Source organism: Camelus bactrianus, chromosome 13, assembly GCF_048773025.1.
Source record: "Camelus bactrianus isolate YW-2024 breed Bactrian camel chromosome 13, ASM4877302v1, whole genome shotgun sequence".
Lineage (NCBI taxonomy): Eukaryota > Metazoa > Chordata > Mammalia > Artiodactyla > Camelidae > Camelus > Camelus bactrianus.
The window spans coordinates 15,508,983-15,522,718 of NC_133551.1; the positions used below are offsets into that span (position 1 = coordinate 15,508,983).

The window sequence follows — 13,736 nt, forward strand, 5'->3', positions numbered from 1 at the left end:
CAATCCAATTGTTTCTCAACCCAGTTTTAATTAAAACGAAGCGTTAGCGGAGCGATGGCAGAGGCTGTATTGCGGCTGTCTTACAAGTTTTGGTTTACGTCAGAATTAACCTTGTGTTAGCATGCATTAACTGAAAGAAAAAAAAAAGAAAAAAAAACTTAAAAAAGAGACATTGGTCGTTATATTTTGGACAAAAGGATTCTTCCTAATTGAAAAGGAATCGCTGCAAGTTTCCTTGAAATAACTAGCTCCCTGTACAATTCGGAACGTTTCTAGAACACACTGCACTAAATGAGATACACCTGTACTCATACCTTGTCCGTCAAAACAATCTTTGTTTTCTCTCAAGCTAGGACTTGCATATTAGACACGCCTCGTGCAATGGTGGCAATGGGGTGGGTGGTGGAGGTGACGGAGTGGCAGCCAGGAGGGCACTTTCCCTTTCTCTGTCTCCTTAACCAGAACTTTGCAGCCTCCGGCCCAGACTCACCTTCCCGCTCGTCCTTTTTCCTGCCTCGACCCTCAGTGCAGCCCCACGCTCGGTGCGCGCACTCTCGCATCCCCCGGTCTACTTGAGCGCTCACACGCCTCGCCGCGCCCGGCGTCGCGCGCCCACCCGGGGAGCGCAGCCCTGTCGCCGGCAGCCCGCGCGCCCCGTCGCGGTCCGGGGCTCCGGGGCATGCGCCGTGCAGCGCCGCCGCCCTCCCCCACCCTTCCCGCGGCAGAGTTATGCCAAGTATGTGAGCAGCCCGCGAGGGCCAGCGCCGGTCATGGGGAGCCGCCGCCGCCGCCGCCGCCGCCGCCGCCTCCGCCAGCGCTGCTTTCTCCCGAGCGGGGCTCCGACCTCTCCCCGCGGCAGGGGCGAGCCTGCCTGCTGAGGCGCAGGGGGATGGCGGACCCTCTAAGGCGGACGCTGTCCAGGCTCCGGGGGAGGCGGGGTCCCCGCGCCGCCAGGGAGCTCGGGCTTCGGGCGGCTGCTGCAGCCACCGTGGCGGCCTCTTCGGCAGCCGAGGGAGACGCCGGGGGTGCTGCGGATGCCCCACCACGCGAGCATGCCGACGGAGCCCAGCCGAGCCTGGAGCGGCCCCCGCCGTCGCCTCCAGCGAGATGTCCCAAGGCGCGGGTCCCAGGAGGGCGACCCGAGTGGTCGGGAGCGCTCGGGCCTCGGCCGCGCGGCGGGAAGGAGGTCGCACCCCCGGGCCGCTGGCTCACTCGCGCCTGTTTGCACACCCCGCCGGGCTCCGAGGGCAGCGGAGAGGACGAGGAGGACGACGACGAGGACGACGCCGACTACTACGAGAACCTGCCCGGCGGCTCCCAGCCCTCGCTCGAGCCTGAGGGGGCGGAGGCGGAGCGGTGGCCCCCGCCTCCCCCGGCGGCGGGCTCCTCCCCGGGGGCGGAGGGCGGCCGCCTGGAGACAGGCAGGCTGCAGACCCAGTTGCGAGAGGCCTATTATCTGCTGATCCAGGCCATGCACGACCTGCCCCCTGACTCGGGCGCGCGGCGGGGCGACCGGGGCTGGGCGGATCGCGGGTGCCCTGCGGGAGCCTGGGCTCGGGGCCAGCCGCCTTCCCCCTGCGGCGCAGCGGACTGCCGAGCCGGCCCCCAAGACTGGGAGGGGGGAGGCGGCGGCCGCCCTTGGCAGCAGGTGTCTCCGCCCCGGTCGCCTCCGAGGGAGTCGGGGGGAGGCCGCCCGCGGACTCCTCGGATGCGGCTGTCCTGCAGCAGAAGCCTCGACAGTCTCGGGGTAGGTGCCAAGCCGCCTCCCTTCCAGCGGTGGCGCAGCGACAGCTGGATCAGGTGCGGCGCGCGCGGGGACCCGGACGAGCCCCCGCCACGTGGAGACGGGATGGAAGGCTGGAGCGGAGGCAGCGCCCTGGCCGCGGCACCCTCCGGCCTTCGGACTCCTGTCTCCGAGGACCCCGGCCGCTCCTCGGGAAGTCCTTTCCGGGATCCTGCGGGGTCCTCTGTGATCCGCCACGGCAAAGGAGACGGCCAGGAGGGGCTCCCCTTCCTCAAACCGCCCGCAGTGACAGTCAAAAAGCTGCAGAAGTGGATGTACAAAGGACGCCTGCTGTCCCTGGGGATGAAGGGTCGCGCCCGTGGGACACCCCCCGAAGTCGCGGAAGCGCAAGCAATCTCTCCAAATCTGGGCACTTTGAAAATGCAGGAAAGTCAAGTCCTCTCGGTGCCTCCAAACCAAAGAATTACGCTGACAGGTAGGATCCTTTGAAATCAAAATGCTAACACTTCAAGCCTTCATGTTTACCGACCGGGCTTCTGTCTTAGAGCAGAGAAGAAGGTATGGTTTTGCAGACAGGTACGCGCCCGTGCCGAAGTGAGTGTCATGTAAGTAAGTGGCAGCTAAATGCGATTTCACAGTTACCTAGTGTAATGCATTCTCTCGTCTTTTTTTTTTTTTTTTTTTTAAGACAGTGGCATGAGGAACTTGGAGTTTTTGTTTTTTCTTCTCCAAGAACCAGTGTACCTACTTTTAAGCACAACAGTGAGTAAAGGTTAAGTTCACCACACACTTTTGTGGGTTTCGAGTTAGGTGGTGCTGCCTTGATTTTTATTCTTTGTAGCTCTAGGCAAATCTGTAGACTTTTGTGGAGTTTGTGAATTTGAATTTGATCCAAGTTAGACTTTATGGACTTTATAAACTGTCACTTAGCTCATTGCACCTTTCCCCCTCTCTCTCCCAGGAGCCCGCGTGCACACACAGACAGATACATACAACCAAACACCAAAACCAAACCAAACCGAAAAAACTACCATAGTAAAATTTCTTTTTAGTCAGGTAGGAGTTCACATATTCTTTTCTCTTCACCTTTTCCTCCTCTCCCCCTTGCCCCCTAAAAACCCAGTAAAGTAGGTAATCTAATTATTGTGGAAAATGAAGGGCACTTGCAATTTAATCAAAAGAAAAATGTCTTATGTAGTTTTTAAGAAAGTAAATATTTAATGTTTAGACATTTAATGTTATTTGTAACTTAAGTATAATTGTCCTAATAATAGGATTTTGCTGCCTATTTTGTGTGTGATTTTTAGTTTTCACTGGAGGTTTAGATGATTAATTCTAGAAATCTCTTACGTTGTAAATAGCAAAAAGTTCTCTTGTGAAAGAAGTGCCTTCAAAGTGAGCCTAAAAGAACATGATCTTTTGGACTACACTCATAAATATAAAGACTTTTTTGTGAGTATAATGACTTACATATCAGTAATAATTTTAAAAATATTAAATGCTGAAATGTAAAAAGTATTCACAGTGCTTAGCAGTTTCTCTGGTAAGAGTTACAAATCCTACAGGACTGGGTTTGTGCACATTAACTTTTTTAAACCAATAAACACGCAGCAGTGGGGAGAAACAAAGCTCACAAAACTTCTAATCACACAGTGCAGACAAATTAAGTGATTCACTTTAAGTGTATACAAACTAGAAGAGTTTTTTTGAATCTATAAATCTCTAATTCACACCTGTCAAAATTTTCCCTCAAATTTATTCCATTCCATGTGAATAAAAGGACAGTAGAATGTAAATTTTTGTGAAGAGAGGTATACTTTATGCTAACTTCATAATAAAATTATGCATTTCCAGTAGTTGTAAAGTATTTGTAATCATTTATTACATTTTATTGCCATTGTATCTTTACTTCTACTGATCTTGATTCAGTTAACTCTTTGTGAGACAGTTACTTTTCAGCCGTAACAAAAATCTGTATAAAACTTTAGTAAAATATTTATTACTTTTTTATTGCAAAGGTTAAACATTTACCATCTGGTGGCTTTTAATACCCTCAGTTGTAGGGTAAACATTCAAGGATTTAAAACATATTAGTAAATACAGTAACTCTTAGGAATGAATTGATTGATTTTTTTCCACTGAGAAGCTAATTAAATGAAACTGATTTTAAAAGAAATTAAATGACACGTTTGAATTACTATGTGATATAATTTTGGATATTTTACAAGAAATCTAAACAAAAACTTTAATCTCTGGTTTAAAAAACTTTCTCAGATGTTATTTCCTTTCAAATCGCCAATTCCTCTTAGGAAGAATAATTTGTGCAATGTTTACATAACTAGTATAGATTTGAAGAGCTTATCTTTTTTAAAACTTTTTAATGAAGATCAGTTGAACTTATTAAAACCATTCTGGATACTTTATGGGGTCTGCATATAATCTTTATTATTCCCCCCCCCACGTGGAGGTATGACAAGCTATTGAACAATAACAACAAAAGAAGAGGAGGGGTTAAGTAGTTCGTCCAAGGTCACTTAAACTAGTATATAGTTTATGTATAGTAGTGTATAGATCCAAACTTTTATGTGGATTCAAACTCAGGTCTTTATGGCTCCAAAACCCCTATTTATTTAAGGTCAAAAGGGTTCTAAAGTTCTTTAGAGGTTCGATCCAATTAATTCTATTTAATTGCTTGGATTGAGGAGATGGATGGAAGTTTAGCAGAGTTTAGAGAAATAAGTAACTTTCTCAAAGTTGCAAAGAAGATGGGGAGATCCTAGAATAGGCTTAAAGACTTTCTTTTAATCAATTGCTATATCCATCTTTAACCTGTATCTTTAAATGTTTAGTTCAAATTGGTGTTACTTTAAAATCATGTTCTCTAAAAAATTAACTGGGCAGTCCAGATGAAGCAGTGCATTCTTGGTTGTATAAAGATGTTAAATAGCCTGAAAGGTTTATATCACATTTTTCTATACAATATTATTTGTGAGGATATTTTCTTTCAAAAGAAAGTTATACTTAGAATTTATAACATAGAATAACTATGTACTGGGATGGAGATACCTGATCTACTTAGGTATTTTGGAAATTTTTGAGACCATATGACAAATGGAAGCCAAAATGATTTTCTGTTTTGATTCTGGCTCCTACTAAGAGCCACTAAAACTTTTGGTAATATAATACTGCAAATTATTTGATGCAGTGGGGTATGTAGTGTTCACAGATTGGCCAATTTGTTGCTAATTGAGATGATTATTTAAGAAATCTAAAGTCATTACACATACTAAATATTGTCAAGTTTCTGCAAGCCTTAAAGTTACGAAGGAATTTTAATCTATTTGCCAAATATACTTCATTATAAGTCTTTATAAATGTTTTAATTAGCATAAGGTGCTCAGAAATAAATAAAAAGCACCAGGTTGAGCTACTTTGGCCTTTTATTTTAAAAAATAATTAACCTACTTTGACTCTGCTCTTCTTGCTCCATGATCTGTGAAGGAAAAAAATTAGGACATGTAACTTGCTAATATTTTGTGCAAACTCTTTAGACAGTTCTTTTAAAGGTAGCATTGCAGCTGGTATGACCTGCGCATTGTGTCTTAAAGTGAAGTTGTTGCTGTCAGTGCAGATGCCTGTTTTCTCAAGTACTTGTAGCTCCAATTTCTTAACTTTATGAACTGCATTATCTTTATGAATTTTTCAAACAGATTCTTTTATGCATTAGCCCTTTCAAGACTAGTAGTTATAGGCATATAATTTTTGACTGTCTTCTAGCTCTAAATCCCGCTGTGAGAAATTCTACCATTGTGGCCCCAGAAGCAAGCCAGTCCTGTTTTTTGCTTTTGTTTTTTGTTTTGGGAAGAATGCCATAGAACATTGGAGTTGCTGGTGGCCAGAAAACATTGAGAATTACATATTCAGCAGAAAATAGTGTTGTGTTGATTTTGAAAGTCCTACATTTCTAAGTGGTGTTTATGTTTTGAGAATCACTAAGGCTGTTTTCCAGACCTTGGCCACTCTGTGATTCACAGTTACAGAACAGAGCTTTTCAAACTTAATGTGCATATGAATTCTCTGAAAATCTTGTTAAAATGCAGATTTAATATGTGTGGGGGTGGGACCTTGAGATTCTACAGTTTAACAAACTCCCAGTGTAGTACACACTTTGGGTAGTAAGGGTCTAGAATTCTCAGGACCCCCAATCGCCTGTCTTGATACATTTTTAAAGGTTTGAAAAATCATTCTACTTTATTCTGACACTTGATATTTAAACCAACCTCCATTAGAGCAAAGCACTGGAACTCTTTCTGCTTCAGTTTTATATGTATGACTTTACACTTACTACTCACTTATATGTGACAAGTTTAAGCAGTTCCCTCCATATTGGTCTCATCTTGTACTAGTAAAAGTGAGATTTTGGAATCTGCAAGAGACAGCCATATGATATAATGGCTAATAGAAGAGAGATTCTGGATTTCGGATCAAATCCACCACTTACCAGGCTTATGACCTTGGACAAGTTACTTAACTAGCTACATAGCCTCAGTCCTCAGGTTGCTGTGAGGATGAAAAAAGATAATCCATTGGGTACCATGCCTGGTGCTTAAATGTTGTCAAGAAAGGCAAGCAGGCTTTGTGAAAACACTGCCTTGCCCCAGATCATTAGGATTCTGTATGGAGAGTGAAATGATCTGAAGTTCAGAACGACTGCCTCAAGGAGACTGAGAACTGAGTTAGAGGACACCCCTTTAGGGGCACTTATTTATTCTACTCATCTTTTCTTTCGTGCTTCTTTTCTCTTGTTCCTCTTCATTACTTTCAGGGAACTCAAAACAGTCTCAAAATTTCCTTGTCTACTTTCCTGTCCCCAAAGCTAGCACACAGCTTTTTTTCCTAAGGGTTTTTACTGCTAGTCACAAGGGAGGAAAAATAAAAGATAAAAAAAAACACCTTTTTCCTTTTTATTGTACTCCTCTCCTTATTTAGATTTATTTGGGAAAGATAAAGGTATATACATAAACTCACTCATATGAACCTAAGGCTTAGGTTTATTCTAGTAATTTCATTTGAGCTGCCAGGCTTGATTGACTCTGTAAGCAGGGCTGCTTGTATTTATTTAAGCTCAGGTGCATTTTTCATAAGAATACCTTTATTTAGGGTTTTTAACGAGAAGTAAGCAAAAGCAGCGGAGTTTGTTTCTGTAGTAGAACTTTTTAAATGTCTGTAGATATTGTACATTTTCAGTGATGGCTGAAATACATAATTACTCAGAACGTATGCTGTTGATTTTGAACTGGAGCACTAGTTAAACGTTTAGTAAGTCATCTAGATTTATTATGAAATACGTAATAGTTGAGAACACAAAGTTGGCTTGAGTAGGTCACCACTATGTAAATATTTTTCTGAGTGAAAACCTTTAATTGCCACTTCTGCATTCTCTTACAGATTTTCAAGGAAAATGAATTTAATTAAAATCTGATAATTACATCATAACATGTATAGTTGCAAGAAAATGAAGCCTTTTTTGCCTTGCAACTTTGCACGTATTTTTATATCTTTTTACTTGTGTCTTCTTTCAACATATAAACATATAAATGTCTATATATATGTATGTGTGTCTGTGTATATATATATATATATATATATATATATATATATATATATATATATATAAAATTTGAAGCTAAAGGTAACTTTCACATTTATGCCAGTAAGGTTTAACATTAATTTTAGGATAAATGGGGAATGAAGGGAAGATGGCAAATAGCTTTACACTTCTGTATAAGTTATATTCATATGCATCCATTTAATTAACTGAGATAAAAATGAAATGCTTTAAGTTATTTATAAACAATTGCTCAAGTAAAATTTGCTGCCTTGAATAATATATTGCTTACATTCAGCTCTAATAACAATAAATTTGACTTTTATCAGAAATTATAATAATATACCTATTTATCTCTAAATTTAAACAACATCATGTATTTTGAAACATTCATCAACAGCAATCAGACTATTTCATTTCAAGTTTTTGTAATTTGTAGTCTCATGAAAAATAGTTGCACTGTATCTCATGATGTAATTATTCCTTTTAGTATTGCACATTCATTAAACACATCAATAGATGTATCAGTTGGCTTAAAAATGGGATACTGGTAGCTTTATTTTTCTCATTGCAGTTCCTTGGAATGTAGTACAAGTAGAAGCATGTTTACTTCATTTATGATGTATGTCAAAAACCTCTGATAGGACTCAAAATAATGTGTCTGTATAACATTTTGGATATTTTGAGAGACAGCTGAAAAAAAAATGTATGACTCATATCCACTGTGAACTGTTTAATTTTATACTTGTTTGCTTTAAATTTATAATTATGTCAAAACTACATGTAATATCCTGTGAAGGTCTGAAATGCCATTAAATAATATGGCGTTTGGGCTTAACTGTGAAACAGATCTAGATTTTAGTGCACTCTGCAAAAGGTTGTGGTCGCTAAAAGCTCTCAAGCCTCTGCGATTCCCGAGTATGTGGTGATTTTCAGTTCCTAATTTTAAGTGTAAACAAGACAGAACCACAGATAGACGAATCTTCAGGTTTTCATTAGTTAAATTAAATCAATTCAAGATATTTACTGAATATCTGTTACATGTTTACACGTTAAATTTCCGAGAGTGGAGGTAGGTATCCCTTAGCGGTATCCCAGGTGTGCTCCTACGAACTTTGGAGTCAGAAGAGGTTAAAAGTATTTCAAACATTATTTTACTTAATCCCAGCAGCCACCCTGTAAAGGTTAACTGGGATGATGTTATCACCATGTTCAGAGAAGTTTGCCTATATCCCTACCTTTAGTGGGTAGCGTGCTGTTGAGGGGGACAGGTGAGAGCATGTATTTTAAGGTTAGACAAGCATAAATTTGAATCCTAGGCCTTGCACCTTGACCATATCCCTCATATGTTTGAGGCTCATGGAAATAATCAGACCTGTCTCAGGATTGTTGAAGAGGTTAAATGAGATTAAGGGCTTTCTTACTGCTTTATCTCTTGTTCCTGGCACATAATAGACACTCAGGAAATATTTCCTGAGTAAGTAAATATCTGGCATAAGTAGGCATTCACAGGAGATTCCTTCCCTTCTGATTCTTAGTCTGTCCCTCTATTTCTGCCTCTGGAACTAACTGAACTTGAAATCCAGTTTGTGTTTAAGGTTTTTTGTTTTTGTGTTTTAAATTAATCTTGATTAGGTAATGTTTAGGGTTAAAAAAGGGAAATTTTACATTTTTTAAAAGATTTGTTTCAGTAGAAGGGAGGTTACTGAAAGCCTTGATTATGCATGAACCTGATTTTTTGGTTGTTATTAAGCTCCTATAGTTTAATGTGTTTTTATCTCTGTCCGTTATCAGACTTATATTTTACTTGCCATAATGCTAAGATGAACCAACCATATACATACACGCTGAAAGTAGCACAGGCCATAATTTACAAACCTGGCACGATCTGAAAATGAGAAATGTGGTTTTGTTTTAATTATCTATGTGTAGTGAATTAGTATTATGATATATGTTTAGCTTATTGACTGTCATGAAGCCAGCTTTATGCAACTTTATAGAAGTGCAAAAAATTTTCCCTTTTATATGGAATTCATGTTATATATACATTTTTAGAGTCTTATCACATCGTATTAATACATATACCTATCTAAGTATTTGACATCCTTCATTAGGCTACGAGTTCCTTAAGGGCAGGAGCTATTTTGTTCATTCTCATCCTCTAGCTGCTTAAGGTTGTGCCCGCCGATGACCACAGCTGTGTTGTGCTCATTGTGAGTCTGGTCTTCCTGGGGAGTTTTATTTTTATGTTTGCCCTATATATTTAGACTTAAACTCTGCCTAAGACACTGCTATATGATTAGGAAACAAATGTTATGTTGAAATTTTTGTTATCAGTAAGATATTTATTAATAAGTAAGGCACAATTATTTTGAAAGATGTGTTCAGTTAATCTTTGTATGAAAAGGTAGTCATATTACTTGTGTTTTCTAAAGTCCTTGTAGTGAGTTTAAAATGACTCAAATGTGAATGGAAGGCATACTGTGCACAAAGCATTCTATACAAGCTTTTAATAAAGTGTGTTTTGCTCAGCTAAAGCTTTCTTAGCCCAATGATGTTTATAAAGACAGTCTTAGAGTTTTTTTCTTAGAATTCTTATGACATCTAAATCCATGTTTAGGTGGAAAATCCAAAATTTTCCTTGTTCAATTTTAGTCTCTGAATGTGATTGATACTACTTTTCTTCCTTTTTATCTTTTTAAAAATAGTATCTTAATAACTGGTCTCAAGTCACATGTCTTTTCTGATGTGCCAGGCATGATATTCTACTTTCTTATTTCTTTGAAACAGATTTATTTGAAAATGTCTATGGGTCGTCAATGAAGAGACGAGACTTCGAAGATTTGAAGGATAATATGGACTTCAGGGGTCATAAGCCACTTAATAGCATCACTGTGTCAAAAAAACGCAACTGGCTGTATCAGAGTACTTCGAGGTCTTTTAATTTGGAAGAAGAAAATAAGAAATGCCAAGAGATAAGCCATTTATCCGTCTCACCTGTTTCTCTACCTAAGCATCAGCTATCACGCCCTTTCCTCAGATCACCTGAAGAATATTGTACGTATATGGTGTGCAATGCTGCAGGTTCTTCATTATCAAGGAACTTCTCACTAGATTGTAATGAGGAGAATGATGCGGATGATGAAGGAGAGATATGGTACAACCCCATCCCTGAGGATGACGACTTTGGTATATCAAGTGCCCTGAGTTTTGGTGAGGTGGACTCTGCTGTGCTGAAGTTTCCTGCTGTCAGTGTGAGAGTAGTATCTGGAGGTGACCTCGTGAAAGCCAAGCAGCACGCTGAAGACTTGCTGGGCTCCTCTGAATGTGGAGGCGATGTTCAGACCACACAGCCACATGAAGTGACTCCTGTAGATCCCATCCATCCCACAGAGCTTGTGCACCAGCACACGCAAAGGCATGGACACAAGACACAAGAAGCTATAATGGTAGACGAGAGTCCCATGTTGAGATCTCCTCTTGCAGGTAACGATGATCATATATCTGCCTTTCCTTCTTTCATTTTTTAATTCTTTGATAGTTCAGTTCTTTAAAACTAAATCGAGATGTCTATTGTAGCTATGTACTTTCCCTTACAAAGTGAGTGTATTTTCATGAAGAGAAAGAAGACTCAAAAAGGTTCACAGACATTTCTGTAGACATGGTAGTTAACTGTTCCTATCACAGACTTGGTTTTGTAGGGGGTGAAGGAGCTGAGTGCTCCTGCACTAGCCTTCAGTATGCATGCTGCGGTGTTAGTATGTCGCTCCTTTGAAACAGCAATTGCTTTTCTGGTAGCTAAAAGAATGGAATCACACGGAGTGGAAGAGAGATACTCTTCATTAAGTCTTATTTTGATTCATTCGTTCACTCACTCATTCACACCTAGCTTGGCCACAGGTGAAAAGTTGTATATTCAGTATACTAATAGTCATTAGTTTTCACTTTTACGCCTACATTTCCTCAGAAACAAAGGAAAGGAAGAAGAGAGAAAGCAACGAGAGGTCGAAGTAAAAAGTCTCGCAGATTGGCGCTACAGTAGATACGGAACCCAGAAAGGAAATAACTGGAATTTGATACATATTCGGTTGAACCATATGAAATTGCCAATATTTAACAGTTTTTGATCTGGAAAAAAAAAAAAAAACCCGGCATTTCATACAGTTCAGTGTAATGGTTTTATTCTTTCTTCATTGCCTTGATTTCTGATGTGCTTCTTTTAAAATTTAGTCCCTGACACACTACCCAGGAGACAGAACGTAAGGCTAGTTTAGTTGCAGATATTAAATGTTGCATAAAAAGCAGCTCTGTTTTATAGCAAGTCATTTTAACTTATAAGATTTCAAGTGTACAAAATATTCAGAGATGTGGGGTGTAGCAGATGCTGGTAGTGCTCGTCCGTGTCCCTTGGGTTCTACTCCTTATTTGAACGGAGGCAGCCTACTTCCAAGCACTGGCCGTTTGCTCTCTGCTTGAGGACGCCCGCCCTCTGAACTGTTAGGGAGTCTCCTGCAGAGCAGCCTGGGCGCGCCCCTCAGCTAGTGAGTCCCAGTTGTGCGACAGGCCTAGCCCAGCTCCCTCTGCCCTTGGATGGGCTAGTTCCACGTTGTTTCCCAGGGCTTTCTCACGAGGTTAAGCTCCAGTTGCTCACAGTGGTAGCAGCCTTGATAATTCACCTTGAATTTTCTCCTGAATTTCCTCACTTTCTTGCTGATGTTTTTGTACTTTACAAATAAACTACTTGCATTCGGATCCTTTTCTCTGGTATGTGAGGAGGAGTAAATGTTATATTGCTAAGAAAAAAGTGAGTTAAAAAACAGTGTATACACTGTGATGCCAGTTTTGAAAGGAACAGTGAAAAGCTACTCTGGAAGTGTTCATGCCTGCCACCCCCACCCCCACCACTCCCCAGTGCTGGGATTAAAATTGTGTGTGTGTGTGCATTTCTAATTATAGACTGATCTTTCCAGAGTGAATGTGTGTTTCTTTTGTAATCTGGATGCGAAGGGGAATAAATACTATATAAAATAATAGTTTGGAACACAGGTGGTGATCTGGGTGGAGTATGAGGAAGGCTTAGCAGGAGCAGGGCAGGCAGGTAGTGATGGGTGTGGGATAGTGCAGAAGAGGCGGAGGGCACAGGATAAGAGCAACATTAGACAGCCAGTGTCTCCAAAGTGAGCTACACTTTGACTTAATACTTCTTTAAACTTTATTATTTTATGTTTGTGGCAAGTTGTGAATCTGGAAAGACAGACAGTACAAAAAAAAAAAAAAAAAAACACGAAACACCACCCAAACTTGAAAGTACAGTAAGGCTGTCAGTTGTGTCTTCTTTCTTACTGTGATTCTCCTCCTAAGCGTATTATTATAATAAGCACATTCCTAAGTTGACCAAAGGAAATATTTAGACAATTTATTTATATGTCATCTCTTTTTTAAGTTTGGTAAGAAAGGTTACTTACCGGAAGTGGTATGTTTTCTTTAGCAACAGTGGCAGAAATCTGTTGAGAAGTAGGTAAAGAGAATGGTTGAATTTCAAAATAATTTTTTGATCAAGAAGTAGGAAAGTCTGTATTTTGGGAGGGGAGCCATTAGGTTTGTTTATTTATTTATTATTATTATTTTTTGGTTTAACTGGAGGTATTGGGGATTGAACCCATGACCTCCTGCATGCTAAGCATATGCTCTACCACTGAGCTATACTCTCCCCACAAAGCTTAAGTATCTTTAATATGAATGATAATGTTATGGTCATCCTGACACAATTATGCCTTGTTTTTTGCTTATTAACTTTGGTGTGTATGTATACATACATTTATATATAGATTTTCATTTTGTACTTTCCCCTTATAAGCTATAGCTAATCTGTGATTTGGTTAACATAATTGTGTAATTTTAAGTGATTGTTGAACTTGGTGGATTTTATGAAAACAAAGCATTTTTGTTTTAATGAATTCATTCTTGTCTGCAGTAGAAATTACTAACATATACGGTATTTCAATAATTAGGTAAGAGTTTCACTAGGAAATATTAAATGCACAAAGTATAAAAAAAGAATGTTAGATTAACTCATGAATAATTTAATAAAACCTAGAGCAATTTCATATACTGGTTGTCTTTTTTAGGCCATGACAAAATAGGTGGTGGACTGTAGAGGGCTCTCATTACTGTAGAATGTTGTAGGGAGTAAACCAGTAGACTACCATTTATAGTACAAGGGGATGCTTTGTCTAGTTTATCAAGCACCCATTTCTTATTAGTTGCTTACCAGAAAAGCCCAGCAGGCATGCTTAAAATAGTCCTTTCTCTATAAAGAAACTGCTTTGTCGTTAGCACACATAAAGAAGGGTGGAGGGAGAATATTATATTAATACTTTAAAG

General features: G+C 40.3%; 1 protein-coding gene across 2 annotated transcripts in view; it reads left to right on the forward strand.

The window, feature by feature from the left end:
* The first annotated feature begins 792 nt into the window (after positions 1–792).
* SYDE2 (synapse defective Rho GTPase homolog 2) overlaps positions 793–13,736 on the forward strand; it is a 38,348-nt gene continuing 25,404 nt past the window's right edge. For both annotated transcript variants that reach the window (XM_074376100.1, XM_074376101.1), the window contains exons 1-2: positions 793–2,219; positions 10,143–10,838. In XM_074376100.1, the coding sequence (XP_074232201.1) occupies positions 890–2,219; positions 10,143–10,838 (2,026 nt within the window). In that variant the 5' untranslated portion in view covers positions 793–889. The remainder of the gene's footprint in view (positions 2,220–10,142; positions 10,839–13,736) is intronic.